Source organism: Kuraishia capsulata, genomic scaffold, assembly GCF_000576695.1.
Source record: "Kuraishia capsulata CBS 1993 genomic scaffold, Kuraishia_capsulata_scaffold_7, whole genome shotgun sequence".
Lineage (NCBI taxonomy): Eukaryota > Fungi > Ascomycota > Pichiomycetes > Pichiales > Pichiaceae > Kuraishia > Kuraishia capsulata.
Genome location: NW_019172956.1, coordinates 606,594 through 623,091, shown reverse-complemented (window position 1 = coordinate 623,091; position 16,498 = coordinate 606,594). Strand labels below are relative to the sequence as shown.

Here is a 16,498-nt window from a genome sequence, read left to right as displayed (position 1 = left end):
AATTTTGTTGCCACGATCGATCTGTGTTGTTGACCCAAACAATCTCAATTCAACCATACGTCCGCAATCATGTCTGACGAAACAAAGCCCGTAGAGACCAAGGAGGTGCCAGCTCCACCCACTGCATCCGTCTTCTCGATGTTTGGCGGTGCTCCAAAAAAGGAAAAGGTGGAGGAGACTACTGAGAAGAAGGAGGAGGAAGAGAAGGAGGACAAGGCCGATGAAGAGGCTCCCGAGTCGCCAGACGTCCATTTCGAACCCCTTGTGAAGCTTGAGAAGGTTGAGGTGAAGACCAATGAGGAGGATGAGGAGGTTTTGCTGAAGGTGCGCGCCAAGTTGTTCAAGTTCTTTGCTGAGTCGAAGGAGTGGAAGGAGAGGGGAACCGGTGATGTCAAGTTTTTGAAACACAAGCAGACTGGAAAGGTCCGGTTATTGATGAGGAGAGACAAGACGTTGAAGGTTTGTGCTAATCACTACATTTCGCCAGACTATGCGCTGAAGCCCAATGTGGGCTCGGACAGATCGTGGGTGTACTCTGTTACTGCTGATGTTGCAGAGGGCGAACCCGAAGCATTGACCCTGGCCATCAGATTTGGCAACAAGGAGAATGCGGACAACTTCAAGACGGAGTTTGAGAAGGCGCAGGAGCTGAACAAAAAGACCGACTAAGTCAGCGAACAGGGTTCGTTGAGGTGGTGCTAGTTAGTGGCCAGTTAGTGACTAGTTAAGTCGTTGGATCCTGGAATCAGTTGAAAATAGATGAATAATGCAAGGGTCAGTTACTGTTTTGGGTTATTGTAGTGTACATGAGTATTCAGGGTGAGTTCTTGAAACTCTCTTTGGTCTGTTTCAGACATCTGAAGACCTCTTGAGTGCTTTATAGTCCCCATCTTTGATACTCTTTCAAGTCCTTAGGCCTTCTCGAGTCCTTTGTTAGTCCTCTGAGATCCTCATTATTTCTTTTTAATCCTCGTCAGTTCTCTTTCAGACCTATTCTGTGCCTTGAAACCTCCTGGGTCCTGTCAAATCGTCTCTTGAAATCCTCCAGGATCTCCTTGGACCTTCCTAGAACCTTTAAATATCTTCCTTTCCTCTTCACTCTCCCTTCAGATCGTCTCTCGCTTCCACGCCCTGCAACTTCCGCCCATACATCCGGTTGAAACTCCATTTCAACAGTATCCAGCAGATGTCCTTGACGCCAAATTCCGGCCATAACGTGTCCACGATCTCGATATCGCAAGTGGACGTATGGCACTCCCAAAGAAGGAAGTCACTGAGTCGGTGAACACCAGATGTGCGGATCAACAGCTCCAACGGAGGAAGGCCACCAGTGTACAGATTCGACTCCAACGTTTGTTCAGATATCTCTGTCGAATCCAGCTCCCCCTTAACAACTTGGGAGATGGTCTGCTGGATCGAGTGGCGGATATCATGTCTGGCTGTGTATGCGAAACAAACATTAAGGACGGCCCTGGTGTTCTTCTCCGTGATCTGTTCTGCACGCCGTAGCACCTTTATCACATCGTTAGGGAGCAGTTCTATGTCCCCCAGAACACGTACTCGGATTCCATATTGTTCGCACATGTCACCGTGCTCCACGATTTGAGAGAATTTGTGCTTAAAGAGCTCCATCAACCACTCCACCTCGTACGCAGACCGGTTGAAATTTTCCACGGAAAACGCAAATACCGTGGCACACTCAACTCCACAATCGTAACACGTCTCTAACGTACGCGCCATGCTTTCAAATCCGGCATTATGGCCTTCTTTGAGCTCTATGTTGCGACGCCTGGCGTATCGCCTGTTCCCGTCCATTATGAAGCCAATGTGCCTCGGCACCGGGCCGGTTCTTAGCACGCCGGCGTAGGCCTTCTTTCCGAGGGATTGAACCGATTTAAATCCGGGGAACGAAGACACCCATTCGCTAGCCATTTTGAGCAAGAAATCGTGAATTGCTTGTAGTGTTGGAAAGTACAGCGTAGCTGGCCTGTTCAAGAGGCGGGCAGAATTGTGAGAAGGAATTTGTCACGTGATTGGTTGATGCACTTCAATACCAGAGGTGCGATTCGGAACGTGTGTTGATCTATTCAGGGGTTTCCGGGGGCAATTAGGGGAATGGAAGGTGTGCGTAGGATACAGTTGCATATACAAGCCATGTATATTTGGCTACACCGAGGAACAGTAATTCCCGGTCCCAAGAGGATGGCCAGCAGCTATGAAATCATGCATCTTAACTCACTCTCATAGTGCGTGACAGGGGGGTATAACAAACACCTGGCAAAGACTAGGTAGCGGGTATCCATAGCTGCTTCAGTTGAAATACAATTTTGGAAGAACCTTAAAATCAGGCCAAACCTAATCGCTAAATCAACAAGGCAATGATTATCGTTATGAGCACTGGAAATCCGTTGCGAGTTTTCACTGCCCCAATTCTCCACCAAAACACACATTGAATACATAACATCGGGTTCTCCTATTCAGAAGCTTGTCATAACTTCTGAAGTGCTTATAACTAGCCATTATCACTCTGGTGTGTCCAGAAACGACTACTAACTCCACTTCGTTGCGAGCCCTGGTCTCAGATAAAGTTTCTGTCATCAATAACGTGTCACCAAAACCTTGGGCAGAACTGTCCGAAGACCATTGGAGCGTACGTTTCCGACAAGCCTCTGTCCTTTCTTAGCCAGTTGGTCGTTTTTGTTCTTGTTTTGCAACGTGGCGAATCCCACAGCAGTGCTAAGTAAGCGTGGCTATTCATTGCCTAGAAATTTAGAGCCGTTATAGCCATTGGACACATTTGGGAAAGTGCTATCTGGAGCAATCGCCATACTCTTGAAATGCTTCGAACCAATTGCTCGTTGAAGCTACAGCCGCGGCTGCTGTTCCGTATGAACCGGAAGAGATTGGCCTCGTCATCTTCGTCGTCTTCATCTTCTTCACCCCAGCCGAAAACGGAACCTGCCCGGGCTTCGTCTTTCTCAATAGCTATGGAAGCTGCCGAGCGACTGGTCCAGGTCAAACAAGGCTATTCCGACCCATTTTCCATTGTGAGCTCGGAAATGTCCACGTTGGCCAAGAACATTGCCACAATCATAGGTTCCGGTCATCCGACGTTGAACAGGGTGGCTGCGTACTACTTCGAGGCTGAAGGCAAGAACGTCCGGCCTCTCATCGTTTTACTTCTTTCAAAAGCATTGAGTGAGATTCCAGCGGAACAGAGACAGCGCATTCCGGTGGATTCACAGGATGTCAATGAGCAACCAGAATATCCGGGTGAGTCAAGAAGGTTCTCTTTTGCTGGAAAGAGCCCTCTCGAATCGATCTCCCCTTTGCGCATTCTCCACGGAATCAACCCCAACATCATTCTGAACCCGCTCTCGAGGCCCCTAGGACTTTTACCTGAACTCGATAATGCGAACGGAGTGTTGCCCAAACAACGCAGACTTGCTGAGATTGTGGAGATGATCCACACGGCCAGTTTGCTGCATGATGACGTTATTGACTTCTCTGATTCGAGACGTGGTCGTGACTCGGGCAACGTTGCCTTCACCAACAAGATGGCGGTTTTAGCCGGTGATTTCTTGCTTGCACGTGCATCTGTCGCTCTGAGTCGTCTTCGCAATACTGAGGTGGTGGAACTGATCTCGACGGCCATTGCTAATCTCGTAGAAGGTGAGTTCATGCAGTTGAAAAACACTGTTCTCCAACCCAATCTCAATCTGATTGACGATGAAAACCGTCTAATGCCAGTGCCAACGGGAAAGGTTCCTGTGGAAGTGCATGAATACTCTGTCCAACCTCCAGCAACCACGCCAACCCACGAGCAGAACGTGGATGCGGCTTTTGATTACTACCTGCACAAGACGTATCTCAAGACTGCATCCTTGATCTCCAAGTCGTCGCGGTCTGCCGCTGTTCTTTCGGGAGCTGATGATACTGTTATCGACCAATGCTACGAGTTTGGCCGTAACCTTGGAATTTGTTTCCAGCTAGTGGATGACATGCTGGATTATACCACGACTGCAGAACAGCTGGGAAAGCCTGCCGGTGCAGACCTGGAGCTTGGACTGGCCACAGCTCCGATCTTGTTTGCTTGGAAGACGAGGCCCGAATTGGGACCTCTGATTTCTCGTAAATTCTCTCAGCCGGGAGACGTCCAGATCGCCAAAGCGGCTGTTGAGGCATGTGATGGAGTCGCTCAGACGAGGGCTTTGGCCTCGAAGTATCGCGACGAGGCGTTGAGGAACCTGAGAATGTTGCCGGAGTCAGACGCAAGATCTGCGTTGGAGTTTTTGACGAACTCGATGTTGACGAGAAGAAAGTGAGAATTTCAGACAAGTGAGGAGGACTGAAGATGACTTAAGTAATGAGAAAACAAAAAGAGGTAAGCAGAACGGAGCAGCATGTGAAATGAATCTCTACTGTACATAGATCACCAATAGAGTTGATGAGGCTAAGAACTATGAAGTGATAAGCTGAATAAGAATATCAAGTTGTAGAACTATGAGTTAGCTTTAAAGTCTTGAATTGAGAGTATAGATGATTTTTCACTGGCCTTGCTTCAAATCATCCAAGCAACAAGTTGGTGAAAAAGTTGATATTTCCTCGGGTTTGTGCCAATTAATGTCACTGAAGATCAAACTTTTAGCAATAATTACGTTGAAAGAATTACTTGTTGCTCAATATAACTATGCAAAGCCAAAATTAAGACAAAATAAAGACCTTGCTCACATCCTATGATGACAAACTAGACAGAATCTCGTAAACCCCATAGGCACCGGGATCAGGAGGAAAATCTTTTTGGTCTTTACTCAAACCGACGTAGGTGGCCCTTCCAAGCTTTGGACGCAATCTTCTGGTTCCTTCGGCTGCATTTTCGGCAGCCTCTACAGCCTTGGTGATGTCCTGGGTCTGCGAAAAGACACGGCAGAATGGAATTAGAACATCCATAACAGTGCGATGACCCTCACGAGCTTTGGTGTACTGGAATAGAGTGTTAAGCCCATAGTCGAGTGCTTTTGCGAAACTTGAAACATTGTCGGATGCTCCTTCTTGCAATTCCTGCTCCAGTCTGCTGATGAAAGATCTCAGAAAGATGAACAGAAGCGCACCAAGAGTCCCTCCCATGTCGTCCTTCACGATCTTCAAAATGGCAGCTAGCACTCTCAAAACAGACCCTTCTTTGGCCACTTTATCTTCGTTCAAAGCGCGAAGAATGCACTCGGCTCCGGTTTTCAGAGTCTCGCCGCAATCTCCATCGCCCATCTTGGTGTCCCAGTCCGTGATCTCGGGTTCTCTTCTGATCACGTTCAGAGCAGCAGTGCGAACTATCTCCTCCAAATGACCAGGATCCATTTTGATATCTTTTGAAAAGGTGGCAGAAATATCCTCGTCATCGTAGCCCTGGAAATCGGTGATAATCCTCGATTTAACATCGATTGCATCCGTGCTGGTGAAAAAGTTCTTGGGCCAGTTGGTGGCCTCTGTAGGCGCATCCAGAAGCTCAAATAATTTTTCCTCGGGGAACTCGTTTGTTGCAGCCTCAGTAACATTGAAAAGAGTCACTGTAAAAATTTGGGCGTTGATTGAGGTGATAAAGTTGCCGACGTAGACTCTGGCTGGCTCGATGCCGTACTTCTCCCTCAACGTTTCAGCAATGGCATACACCAATGCCTTGATTTCCAGGTTGGACACTCCTCCAAGATTGTTGATTTGAACCGCAACTTTATCTCCGGGTGAATGCTTAAAAAAACCGCGGTCGGGGTCGGTAGGGTCCAGGATCAGGGCCAGAAGAGAGGCTACAAGCGCCTCATTGGTGGGAATGTGGTCTAGCTTTTGCACTCCCGGCTCGTTGTGGATTCCGAGACCAATCTCAAGCTGATCTTCACCGAGCTTGCCGTAATCCGAGTCACGAGGGTGGGTTGGGATGTGCACATGGTCCAGTCCGGCGTTCACAGAGGCAATAGCAGAGTTCACCGATTCTCCCAGCGCATACACCTGGTCGATATCGTAGCCCAGTTCACTTGCAGCACCAAGCACCTTGATCAGGAGACAAATTCCTGGCAGCGTACGACGTCCCACCAGGGATCCAGCGCTGCGTCCAACAGCAACATCATCGGTGGTACGCAGGATTCTCACCTTGCCCTCTCCGTGACGGGCCACAAGCTCCTGAGCCGCCATTCCAAAGTACAAGTTGTCACCTGTGTAGTTGGTAATCAAAAAAATGCAGCCAGCCTCTGAATGGGTTGCTTTTTCAGCGCTCATGACGTTCCTGTAGTTAGGACTGGCAAACACATCGCCCTGGGCGGAAGCAGTCAGCATACCAGCACCAACAAACCCAAACCAGCCCGGTTCATGCCCAGAGCCTCCTCCCGAAATAAGAGTGACTTTTTGCGGGTCATACCGGTTGTTGAAGATCACCTTCTCCTTTTCAAGCAACGTCAGAGTCTCATTCTCGTACACCGCTCCCTTCAGGCAGTATGGCACGATCTTGGACGCGTCCTTTGGCAAAAAGTGCTTGGACATTTCAATGAACGTATTGTGGATGGTTGTCCCCTCTTGCAATCATCTACACCGGAATTGAGGGGGTTGTTATAGCCATTCCTGGCACCTCCGTCTCGAGTCCGCTGAAAAATATACCCCCACAAAACTTTCCTCTTTGGGAAGTTTTGCCGCGACTGCGTGCCACTTCCGTATTTGAGATTATATAGGGATACAAATATTCGAGGAGATTGAAAAACACTCACTGAAGATCGGCAGCACTGCATTTTAGTCTCCTCAGAATTGTTTAGACGATAGGAGATTTCTTCAGCAAGTTTCGAGGATAGTACTTAAACATGTCAGACGGGTTTCGCGTGATCGTAGGATCTGACCAAGCGGGTTACGAGTACAAGGAAGCGATCAAAGCTGATCTCCAAAAAAACAAAGCAGTGGCCAGTGTTGTTGATATTGGAGTTGGTGACAACGCCGATGGGACGGCGTATCCACTGGTGGCAATTGAGGCAGCTGAAAGGATTGCCAGAGGTGAAGCAGATCGTGCCGTTCTTATCTGCGGTACCGGACTTGGAGTTGCCATTTCTGCCAACAAAGTTCCTGGGATCCGTGCAGCTACAGCCCATGACTCATTCAGCGTTGAAAGAAGCATTCTTTCAAACGATTGTCAGATATTGTGCATGGGACAGAGAGTGATTGGCCTTCACTTGGCCCGGAGACTGGCAGCTGAGTGGTTTGCCTACAAGTTTGACAATTCCAGTGCTTCTGCGGATAAGGTGAACACGCTTACTGGATATGAGATTTCAAGGAAAGCAGTTGTTTGAAGGGGAAAAGGTGTTTGTTCTGGCTCAAACTATAGTTACCGATAATTACTTATAGTTATCTGTGCACCAAACAAAGATTGGAGACAATTAAATGGTGAAATTTTCAATGAAAAGTTTACAATGATACTCGCAAACTCGAACTTTCAGCAAGGGTTTTTCCTCATTTTATTACAACTCGGCTGAAAATTTCAGTGTATAAATATAAGATAATCGGTACTAAAGTCAGGAATATATATCGGCCCAAAGTTCTGCCTACCAACCATGTTTCTATGTCTATAACCTACACAGCAGTGTAGCCACCATCAACACGGATATCTGTTCCAGTAACGTAGGATGCTGCATCAGATGCGAGATATGCGTAAGCACTGGCCACCTCGAAAGGAAGAGCCTCACGGCCCAATGGCACCAAAGTCCACATCTTGGACCTGCTGGCCCAAGGAAGATGGTCGTTGATACCCGTGTCGCAGTAACCAGGGCTGACTGAGTTAACACGCGCAAATCCGGCCCATTCCACAGCTAGAGACGTGGCTAGGTGCTTGACGGCAGCCTTTGTGGCATTGTAAGGCGAGAGCATAAATGGAGTGTTGGCAATGAAGGCAGACATGGAAGCAGTCACGATGAAGGAACCCTTGCCGTTCTTCTTGAAGATACGACCAACCTGTTTGGCACAGTAGTAGACTCCGCTTACATTAACATCCCAGATGTTCTGCCAATGGGAATCAGACTCGTTTTCTGGACTCAGAATTGGGCCTTGTTTCCAGACAATTCCGGCGTTGGCCACAAAAATATCGATGGTGCCAAAGTCAGATTCAATCTGAAGAACTGTCTTCTCCACCAGCCCACTTTTGGAAACATCACAGACGTAGCCCTCGATCCGGGCTTTGGGATATTTCAAACGTAATTCCTCAACAACCTCGTCACTTGGAAGATAATCCACAAGAGCCAATCCAGACACATTCTGCTGTAGATAGGTCTCGGCAATCGCGTATCCAAGACCCCTTGAAGCTCCAGTCACAACAGCAACTTTTCCAGCCAATGAAAACAGGTCTAGAATCGGACGAACAGGTGGATATGCTCTGGGCAATGGGTCAGTGAACTCATCGGAAATATAGGAGCGAACTGGCGCATTTTCGACTGATTCTACCATGGTGTAGGATGGAATGGTAAGACAGGGAGGTATCAAACAAAGAAACAATAATGTGTCAAAATAAAACGGGAAATTAACGAGACCCCACTTGACGATCTAACACGGTTTTATAGACGGTAGCCAAAGCCTCGCAACTGATTTAGTGCTTAGGGACCCAGAAGTCCCAACAAGGAACTCCAAGCGTGAGCCGCTGCCAAGTTCTTATTGTCACGTATGGCGGCAATTTAACCACCCTTGAGAGCTTGTGGCTGATTATCTATTTGGAGCAGAATTAGCCGCCAAGTATTTTGCTTGAGACTGGGGGCGCCGACGAAAGGTGGGGTGGGGTGTGCCTAGGGGTGTCATCCTGTCTAGAAAATCTGGGGTACAGCTGGGCTCAGTTACCCCTTCAGGGAAATTAGACGCTGCCGAGGGTGTGCCCAGTCGGATCCTTGCAGGTGGTCCGGGGTAAATTTCATGACGTAAATGATATGCACGTCCAGCGAGGCATTGACTTGTGACTTCGTCCGTGGGTGGTGCCAGTTGTATATATAGGACGCTGTGCGCAGGCGTGCTAGATCGCTGAAACTGCATTTAGGACAATTAGACCGATTTTTCACTAAGTCTACAATGTCATCTAACGAAATACTACGCGTACCCGGTGAGGCCATCGAGAAGTCGGAGGACTCATCAAGGTCAGAAGATACTACAGGAGAAATTCCAAGTTATCTCGGGGTTTCTGGTCAAAAACTCCATGTTGCCATTTCTATGCTGGCCGGTGTGGGATTCTTGCTGTTTGGTTATGACCAGGGTGTTATGGGTTCGTTGCTTACGTTGGAGAGTTTCCGTGATACATTTCCTTCTATTGACACGATCCGCAAGCCCTCTCGCTCTACAATGCAAGGATTTGTGATTGCTATTTACGAGATTGGGTGTTTCAGTGGAGCCCTTTCCACCATGGCCGTTGGTGACAAGTTCGGCCGGAGAAAGATGATTTTTGCAGGCGCCGTGGTGATGATAGTGGGTGGTATTCTTCAGGCCACTGCCTTTAGCGTTGGTCACCTCATTGCCGGTAGAATTGTGTCTGGTATTGGTAATGGATGTATCACCTCTACAGTGCCCATGTGGCAGTCCGAGTGTGCGAAGCCACATCGTCGTGGTGCTCTGGTCATGATGCAAGGAGCTTTGATCACCTGCGGAATCTGTATTTCCTATTGGATCGACTTCGGTTTCTACTTCGCCAAGGGATCTGTTTCTTGGAGATTCCCAATTGCGTTCCAGATTGTGTTTGCAATTGCAATTTTGCCATTTATCATGAAACTTCCTGAGTCACCAAGATGGCTGTTGAAAAAGGGCCACCATGCCGAGGCTTTGAAAGTTTTTGCTTCGCTTGAAGGTGTCACCTCCGATGACCGCTGGGTCCAAACCGAGTTCCAGGAGGTCAAGGCCTCACTGGATGAAGAGGCCAATTCTGGTGCTGAGAAGATGGATATCAAGAGGATGTTTACTCAAGGTGAGCATCGTAACTTTCACCGCGTGATGCTGGCTTTGTGGTCGCAGATCATGCAACAGATCACAGGTATTAATCTGATCACCTACTACGCGGGAACCATTTTCGAACAGTACATTGGGCTTCCACCTCTACAGTCGCGTATTCTTGCTGCTTGTAACGGAACAGAATATTTCCTTGCTTCGTGGATTGCCTTCTTCACTATTGAGCGCTTTGGCCGCAGACCATTGATGCTGTTTGGAGCGGCTGGTCAGGCCATCACCATGGCTATTCTTACGGGAACCACCTGGGCTGCAGATGTCACTCACAATAATGATTCGCATGCTGCAGTTGCAGCCGCTGTGTTTTTGTTCATATTCAACACTTTCTTTGCTATTGGCTGGCTGGGAATGACCTGGTTGTATCCAGCCGAGATCGTGCCTTTGAGTATCCGTGCTCCGGCTAACGGTCTATCGACTGCTGGTAATTGGTCTTTCAACTTCATGGTTGTCATGATTACACCAGTTGCTTTTGAGAACATCAGTTCGTACACCTACACTATTTTTGCGGTGATCAACGCTTTGATGGTACCTGTGGTGTACTTCTTGTATCCTGAGACTGCAGGTCGTACTCTTGAAGAGATGGACCGCATTTTCGCTCTTTCAGACCCTAAAAAACCATGGCAAGTTGTGAGAATTGCTAGAGAGATGCCATATGAAATTCCTAAAGACCAACGTGATCCTCGTGCGGCAGATGTTGAAAAGGCTCAGGCAGAGCACATTGAGTCAACTACTGAATAAAGAAGATTATCGAGTGTGAGTTTTGTTCAAGTTATGAATTTTTTGTGTTTACAGAAGACTTTCGTGGGAACCCTTGAGATATTTGCCTTTTAAATGTTAGAACTTGAGTTCGAAAATTTGCGTAAATGTGGTGTAGACGGGATGGTGGACCGGGCAATCGGCTGTCACGTTGTTGAGGTGGGTTCAAAAATGAAGCCCTCTCAGCAATAACCCAATATTGAAGTATTATTCTCAAAAGTCAGGGAAGAAGAATCAGCTGTCACCTATTAGTCCGGAGCACTCTTTCGAGTGGGCTGTCTCTCCCTTGCAGGTGGGCTATCTCGCCCTTAGCGGTGGGCTATCGCTTGGATTGGATTGCATAATCATCAGACTCTTAACTATCAACTTTTTAGCTATTACAGTACTATATTATCATATTATCATATTATCATGAGCGTCTTAGTACTTGCTTCTTTCAACACTCCCCATTCCAATACTCAATCAGATCTTTGCCCCGCCAACTGGTGCTCCATCCTGTAAACGTCTCCACTCTCCGTAGAGCTCCAAGCAAAATCCCGTGTTCAACCTTGCTGGTCATGATGCGGCCTGCCACATACAGTGGCTGAATAGAATTACAATATGCCCCATAATCGCAGTTGGTGATAGCGATTCCACAGATCCGTTTGGCATGCCACGATAGCGACGTACTGAAGAACTTGTCGTCGTAGCTTTGGTCGGGATGATCGGGAATAGATGACAGTCTGTTGAGATCCAGCAGTTTAGTGGTCCTGGGCTTATTTTGCAGCATTATGATGGAGGCCATATGGAACATTTGGTGGGACGAGATCGCATGGGGGTTCGAGAAAAATACTCGGGGAAACGGGTACTTGGCATCTTCGTGTTCAAATACTGGTTTCATTGCTTTTGGCAGAGTTCGAACCCATTCCTTCAACTTTCTCCACGTCTCCAGCCAAGATTTCTGGAACTCAAGGCCCTCTTTGTCACCAAGAACCAAATGTAGTACCCAGCTCGTGAGGAACACCATATGGTTAGCGTGCATTCCCAGCGTTTTGCCCTTGGTTTCTGATATGAAAAGAGCAGTGGCATCTTCAAGTGGAGTTCCTGGTGGAAGCCACTCCTGCAAAGGAACTAATGGGTGCTGTTCTCCGATAACGGCACTGCAGATGTCCATCCGGATAAACGTCCAGAAGATCCCCCGTTCCAGCGGACTGCCAAAGCCGTGGATATTGTAGCTTCGGAACAGCATAAGGCACCCCTCAAGGTGTCTTCTCCAGGTTTTGGGCGAAGAACTCATCATTTGAAACACACACAGAATTACGCACGCTGCGATCACGCTGCTTGTGGTGGTGCGATTGTACCCTGGAACCAGGTGTCGCAACGAGGCCTCGTATAATTGAAGAGTCAGGTGCTTTGGAAAGTTGGTCACAGTGGTCTCCATGTGTCTTGCAGAGAGTGCAAGCACGGCATATCGCAGAGCCTCACAGTCCTTGGTCAGAGTTGGAATGGTGCGCACAAACGTCATGTCAACGTCAAACATATCCAGACCTCCTCCCAACAATTCCACATAGTTCTTCAGTAAAACCATCTCCTGCTCGGGCGCCAATTGCGGTTCTGGCTCCGAGGATGTACTTTTGAAGTACTCCTCGAACACCTCTTCGGTGGGAATATCTGACGGAAGCGTCAAAGCTGGAGATCTAGGACCTTGCGAAGAAATAGCATTGAGATACATGAACTCGCGTAAAGTATCCGGAAGGTCGTAATCATTAGGACGGTCCATGGTTAGGAAACAGTCATAATCTGGAATGTTGGCTGGTTCAGTAGAACACCGTAGAACCGTATGGTATTCTGGGAACGGGTCGATATGGCTCGGTGCTTGTGGCTTCAGCTCAGATCTAAGACTCCTAGAAACGTGACCAAGTCCTTCTGAAGGACCTGGAAGACCGTGTGGTGGTGACTCAGACGAGGATGCATCGCTGAACCCGTTGAATTGCATACCGGGCGAAGAATGGTTCTCCAGGGCCAACGCTGGCAACTGCGAAAGGGAGTAATGCGGCCCGGTAAACAGTTCCGGCAATGGGGACAGTACCGGGTTGGCCAGAACGTCCTGTGGTAGATCTTGATGGTCCAGGATGGTTCCATTGTTTCGGTCTAATAGAGCTGCTCCATTGGCATGATCAACTCGACGAGCTCGCTTCTCGGGCTTATTTTCGTCGGAATCGGAGATTCCTTTGCGCGTTTTGAGGTTATGACGGCCTGTTCCTCTCATTAAAGCCGAATTATCGACAAACCCAGGCCAGCTGCATCCAAGCCCGTTTAAAGTACAGTAATTGCACCGTGGATTCCCGTCTGTGTCGGGTTTCTTGACCTCGTCACACTTTCTGTGCTTGCGCCTGCATGTCAGGCATCCTGTCTTAACCCTTCTGGGCCGCGCGGTCGTCATTTGGGTTACAGTAGGCATTCAGGTTTTCAAATAAAAAAGCAGATAGGGATCGAGGCTTGCTAAAAATTCGACGAACCAAACGATCGTCTGTCTTCACCGAAACCTCCTGCCGCAAACACCCCTGATTTAAAAAGCAGAACGGCGTCAAAATGCGGGGGGTGGGGAAGCCGGTATTATTCCGGTCGCATCCCGGGGATCCAAAGTTCAAAGGAAAATTTGTAGTGCACTACTTTTTCCACGACACTACCTTTTTTCCAACCACTTCCATACTCGAAGACTACCAAGGCCGTATTGTCTTTGCTGTTCATCCATCCACTCAAATGGCTACAAGGAATCAAAGGGCGTGTTTGCTGTGCGGAATAGTGCAGGCATCTAGCGTAAGTGTGAGATTTGAGGTTTGGTCTAACTTTTTGATTCTAACTTTGAACAGGTGTTCAGGAACGAGGGATGTCCCAACTGCGAGTCGGTTCTGAGGATATCCACGTCTGAGGATGGAGTCAGAGACTGCACATCACCTTCATTTGAGGGTCTGGTTGCGGTGGGAAATCCGGGCGAATCGTGGGTAGCAAAATGGTTGCGTATAGAAACGTTTACCCCAGGGTTGTACGCTGTTAAGGTCAATGGCAAGCTTCCTAGTGACATCGTTTCGGATCTGTATACTCAGAACATTGTGTATAGACCGAGAGATGGCAGCGTGGCAGATTAATAGACTAGAGGATAAAAAATGAAAGAAAAGGAGAAAATCAGAGGTTTTGTGCGATTTTGGAAGTGTCGATGTGGTTGATGTGGCTGATGTGAGACGAGTTTCGGGTTATCTGATTGGAAAATAAATGATGTTCAAGTTCAGGGATTGGGCCGAAGAGTACTGAGAGACTTCAGTTTGTGTTCAGCTGGAAAATAGTGTTCTCATTTGAATGTGTCACGCTGTAAAGACCATTAGAACTGTATGCTTGTGTGCACTCTAGCTCGCGGAGAAAGAGATGTTTGTTTGTTTCGGAGGTATTCACGAAGTTAATGCCTTCTTGGATTGATTTATTGCAATGTTTTCGGATTTAATGTGATGAATGCTTGAATGAGAAGTGGTTGAGTCAAGAGCTCCAGTCTGAAGCCATTCAGAAGCCTTTCTTTAACATAATAGCTCTCAAAAAAATCGCTTTTGATTAATTCGAGTTGACGGTTTTGGACATTATTGCATGCTTGTTCTTTTCTGGTACCATGGCCCGTTCTACGTATTTTCATAGGTCTTCTATAGGTCTTCTATAGATATCCTATACACCTCCTATGTGCGCCCTTCCACCAAACTATTCCAGCCCTTCCCCACGCAATGAGATTATCGGATTTAACTGCATTTCAGTTATTTTCTTTCATGTTATTCTATTTCATCTATAAAAAAACGGGCAGGTCGTGGACAAAGTCGTAGACAAAGGAGAGCCCTCAAGTATCGTCCATCTCCCTCGACAGACAACGAAAACACAGAGGGAGACTGGACAAAAAAGAAGAAGATTTGAAGTTTTACTCGATGGAGATGTTTCTGTCAGTAGCAATATACTCCACTTCAGCGTGCTGTTTAAAGCCATTGAATGAAGTCGTAGCAGACGAGGTGTAGGCCCCAATGCTTCTGACAACCAACCAATCACCAACCTCGACGGGATGAGCCAACTTGGTCTCGGCAGAAATGCAATCAAGACCGTCACAAGTTGGTCCCCATACTGAGGCAATGTTCGGGTTGGTGGAGCCAGTGCTGTTGAGAACGAAACTGCCGTTGGAGGTCAACACTTCAACATCCACGATACGGTGATCGTAGACGATGCAATTGAGATTTCCGTAGACACCATCGTTGACGTAGATTCTGGAACCTTCCTGGCCAGCAGACCGTTTGGCAATCACGTTGCAAGCCAGAGTGAAAGCCGAGTCAACCATGTAACGTCCTGGCTCAGCAATGAACTCCACATTTTCGGGGAAATGCTCGTTCAAAGCAGCCGAGAGCACTCTTGAAGACTCGTCAAAAGTTGCCAGACAAAATCCGCCACCAACGTCGAGGGTATTCATATTGAAGCCCAGGGAGATTCCTCGGTCGAAGACGGCTCTGGCATCAACTACAGCCTTCTCGAAGGCTGAAAATTCGGTAGCTCCAGAGCCAACATGGAAAGCCACACCTACGACGTTGAGGTTGAGACCTTTGGCAGCTTGAAGCAATTCGAAACAGTCTTCTACCGAGGCACCAAACTTGGTGGACAGTGGACAGGCAGCCGTGGAGTCGTCGGTCGAGATACGCAGCAAAATCTCCGAGTGTGGGTGGAAGCGACTCATCTTGGCAAGCTCATCAATGTTATCAACCGTGGTGAGATTGACACCCACCTGGTTGGCGTATCTGATGTAGGAACTAGACTTGCACGGATTGGCATAAACGATTCTGTCTGGATGGACACCAAGGCCCAGAACCGTATCAATCTCTCCCTTTGAGGCACAGTCGAAACTGGCCCCCAATTGGTTGAGAACCTGGAGAACATGGGGGTTGTTGTTACACTTGACCGCGTAGTAAGGCTTGATCTGGGGCAGCTTGTGTTGCCAATTGTGGAACAGTCTGGCCACCTCGCTGAGATCGCAGACGAAGAAGGAGTCTTCGTCGCCCGGCTCACAGTCGGTGTGGTTCACAGCAACAATGTGGTCGATCAGAGTGGCAGAGATGCCTCTTTCGGCTGCAGCATGGTCGAATCCAAACGGCTTTGGGTTGTGCAAAATGGCACTACGCCTGGGGCCGTATTCGAACGCCGCGCCGGCAGATACAGAAGGGGACATGGTCCAATCAGAAACAAGAGAATCAGAGGGACAAGTCTTGGAAATGTACCGGATACCAGTGGCAACAGATCGGGCAATCCTAAGACCAGCCTTGACGTGGGCCGTGACGAACAGCTTGGAAAACGGGGGGGTTCGAGTAAAACGAAAGGTGCGGAAATTTCTATAGGATTCTATAGCTTCCGTCTTCTTCTTTGGGGCTCTCCTTTTCTGGAATTAGGGAGTCGTAAAGCAGCGTGTGCGTGGTCGAGTCGATCGACTAAAGAGAGTAACAGTATGCACTTGTTCCTTGTTGTTTTAGCAGTGTTGCGGCCTCCAAGGCTAGGGCTGAACACCTCACGTAATGACCTTCAAGCGGCAGCTCTCGTTTTTTATTTCGCGGAAAACCAACAAGGGCGACCGAACAAGAAGAAGCAGTGAGTCTTGTTCCCTTTGGACGATTCAAGCAAGCGTATACAGCTGGCTCAATCGGGTCGAAATGGGAAGAATCCGGAAAACACTGATCAGGGGTTGTCGGCAGGACGATCCTCT

The 16,498-nt window shown here is 48.1% G+C and overlaps 10 protein-coding genes across 10 annotated transcripts; 5 read left to right on the top strand and 5 right to left on the bottom strand.

Annotated features, from left to right (window-relative positions):
- Positions 1-69: 69 nt before the first annotated feature.
- On the top strand, positions 70-669 carry KUCA_T00005796001 (uncharacterized protein; the record flags this gene model as incomplete). Its single annotated transcript, XM_022602586.1, has 1 exon — positions 70-669. The coding sequence occupies one exon, from the start codon at positions 70-72 to the stop codon at positions 667-669; it is 600 nt and encodes a 199-aa protein (XP_022461786.1).
- Positions 670-1,095: 426 nt separating this feature from the next.
- KUCA_T00005795001 (uncharacterized protein) lies at positions 1,096-1,932 on the bottom strand (the record flags this gene model as incomplete). Its single annotated transcript, XM_022602575.1, has 1 exon — positions 1,096-1,932. One exon carries the CDS (start codon positions 1,930-1,932, stop codon positions 1,096-1,098), a length of 837 nt encoding a protein of 278 aa, XP_022461785.1.
- Positions 1,933-2,837: 905 nt separating this feature from the next.
- On the top strand, positions 2,838-4,325 carry KUCA_T00005794001 (uncharacterized protein; the record flags this gene model as incomplete). The annotated part of the gene is made up of 1 exon (XM_022602562.1): positions 2,838-4,325. One exon carries the CDS (start codon positions 2,838-2,840, stop codon positions 4,323-4,325), a length of 1,488 nt encoding a protein of 495 aa, XP_022461784.1.
- A 409-nt stretch (positions 4,326-4,734) lies between these two features.
- KUCA_T00005793001 (uncharacterized protein) lies at positions 4,735-6,525 on the bottom strand (the record flags this gene model as incomplete). Its single annotated transcript, XM_022602551.1, has 1 exon — positions 4,735-6,525. The coding sequence occupies one exon, from the start codon at positions 6,523-6,525 to the stop codon at positions 4,735-4,737; it is 1,791 nt and encodes a 596-aa protein (XP_022461783.1).
- Positions 6,526-6,836: 311 nt separating this feature from the next.
- KUCA_T00005792001 (uncharacterized protein) lies at positions 6,837-7,316 on the top strand (the record flags this gene model as incomplete). The annotated part of the gene is made up of 1 exon (XM_022602540.1): positions 6,837-7,316. The coding sequence occupies one exon, from the start codon at positions 6,837-6,839 to the stop codon at positions 7,314-7,316; it is 480 nt and encodes a 159-aa protein (XP_022461782.1).
- A 280-nt stretch (positions 7,317-7,596) lies between these two features.
- On the bottom strand, positions 7,597-8,463 carry KUCA_T00005791001 (uncharacterized protein; the record flags this gene model as incomplete). The annotated part of the gene is made up of 1 exon (XM_022602529.1): positions 7,597-8,463. The coding sequence occupies one exon, from the start codon at positions 8,461-8,463 to the stop codon at positions 7,597-7,599; it is 867 nt and encodes a 288-aa protein (XP_022461781.1).
- A 609-nt stretch (positions 8,464-9,072) lies between these two features.
- On the top strand, positions 9,073-10,731 carry KUCA_T00005790001 (uncharacterized protein; the record flags this gene model as incomplete). Its single annotated transcript, XM_022602518.1, has 1 exon — positions 9,073-10,731. The coding sequence occupies one exon, from the start codon at positions 9,073-9,075 to the stop codon at positions 10,729-10,731; it is 1,659 nt and encodes a 552-aa protein (XP_022461780.1).
- Positions 10,732-11,185: 454 nt separating this feature from the next.
- On the bottom strand, positions 11,186-13,171 carry KUCA_T00005789001 (uncharacterized protein; the record flags this gene model as incomplete). The annotated part of the gene is made up of 1 exon (XM_022602507.1): positions 11,186-13,171. One exon carries the CDS (start codon positions 13,169-13,171, stop codon positions 11,186-11,188), a length of 1,986 nt encoding a protein of 661 aa, XP_022461779.1.
- A 320-nt stretch (positions 13,172-13,491) lies between these two features.
- On the top strand, positions 13,492-13,877 carry KUCA_T00005788001 (uncharacterized protein; the record flags this gene model as incomplete). The annotated part of the gene is made up of 2 exons (XM_022602496.1): positions 13,492-13,548; positions 13,602-13,877. 2 exons carry the CDS (start codon positions 13,492-13,494, stop codon positions 13,875-13,877), a joined length of 333 nt encoding a protein of 110 aa, XP_022461778.1.
- An 806-nt stretch (positions 13,878-14,683) lies between these two features.
- Positions 14,684-15,970, bottom strand: KUCA_T00005787001 (uncharacterized protein; the record flags this gene model as incomplete). Its single annotated transcript, XM_022602485.1, has 1 exon — positions 14,684-15,970. The coding sequence occupies one exon, from the start codon at positions 15,968-15,970 to the stop codon at positions 14,684-14,686; it is 1,287 nt and encodes a 428-aa protein (XP_022461777.1).
- Between the last annotated feature and the right edge of the window lie 528 nt (positions 15,971-16,498).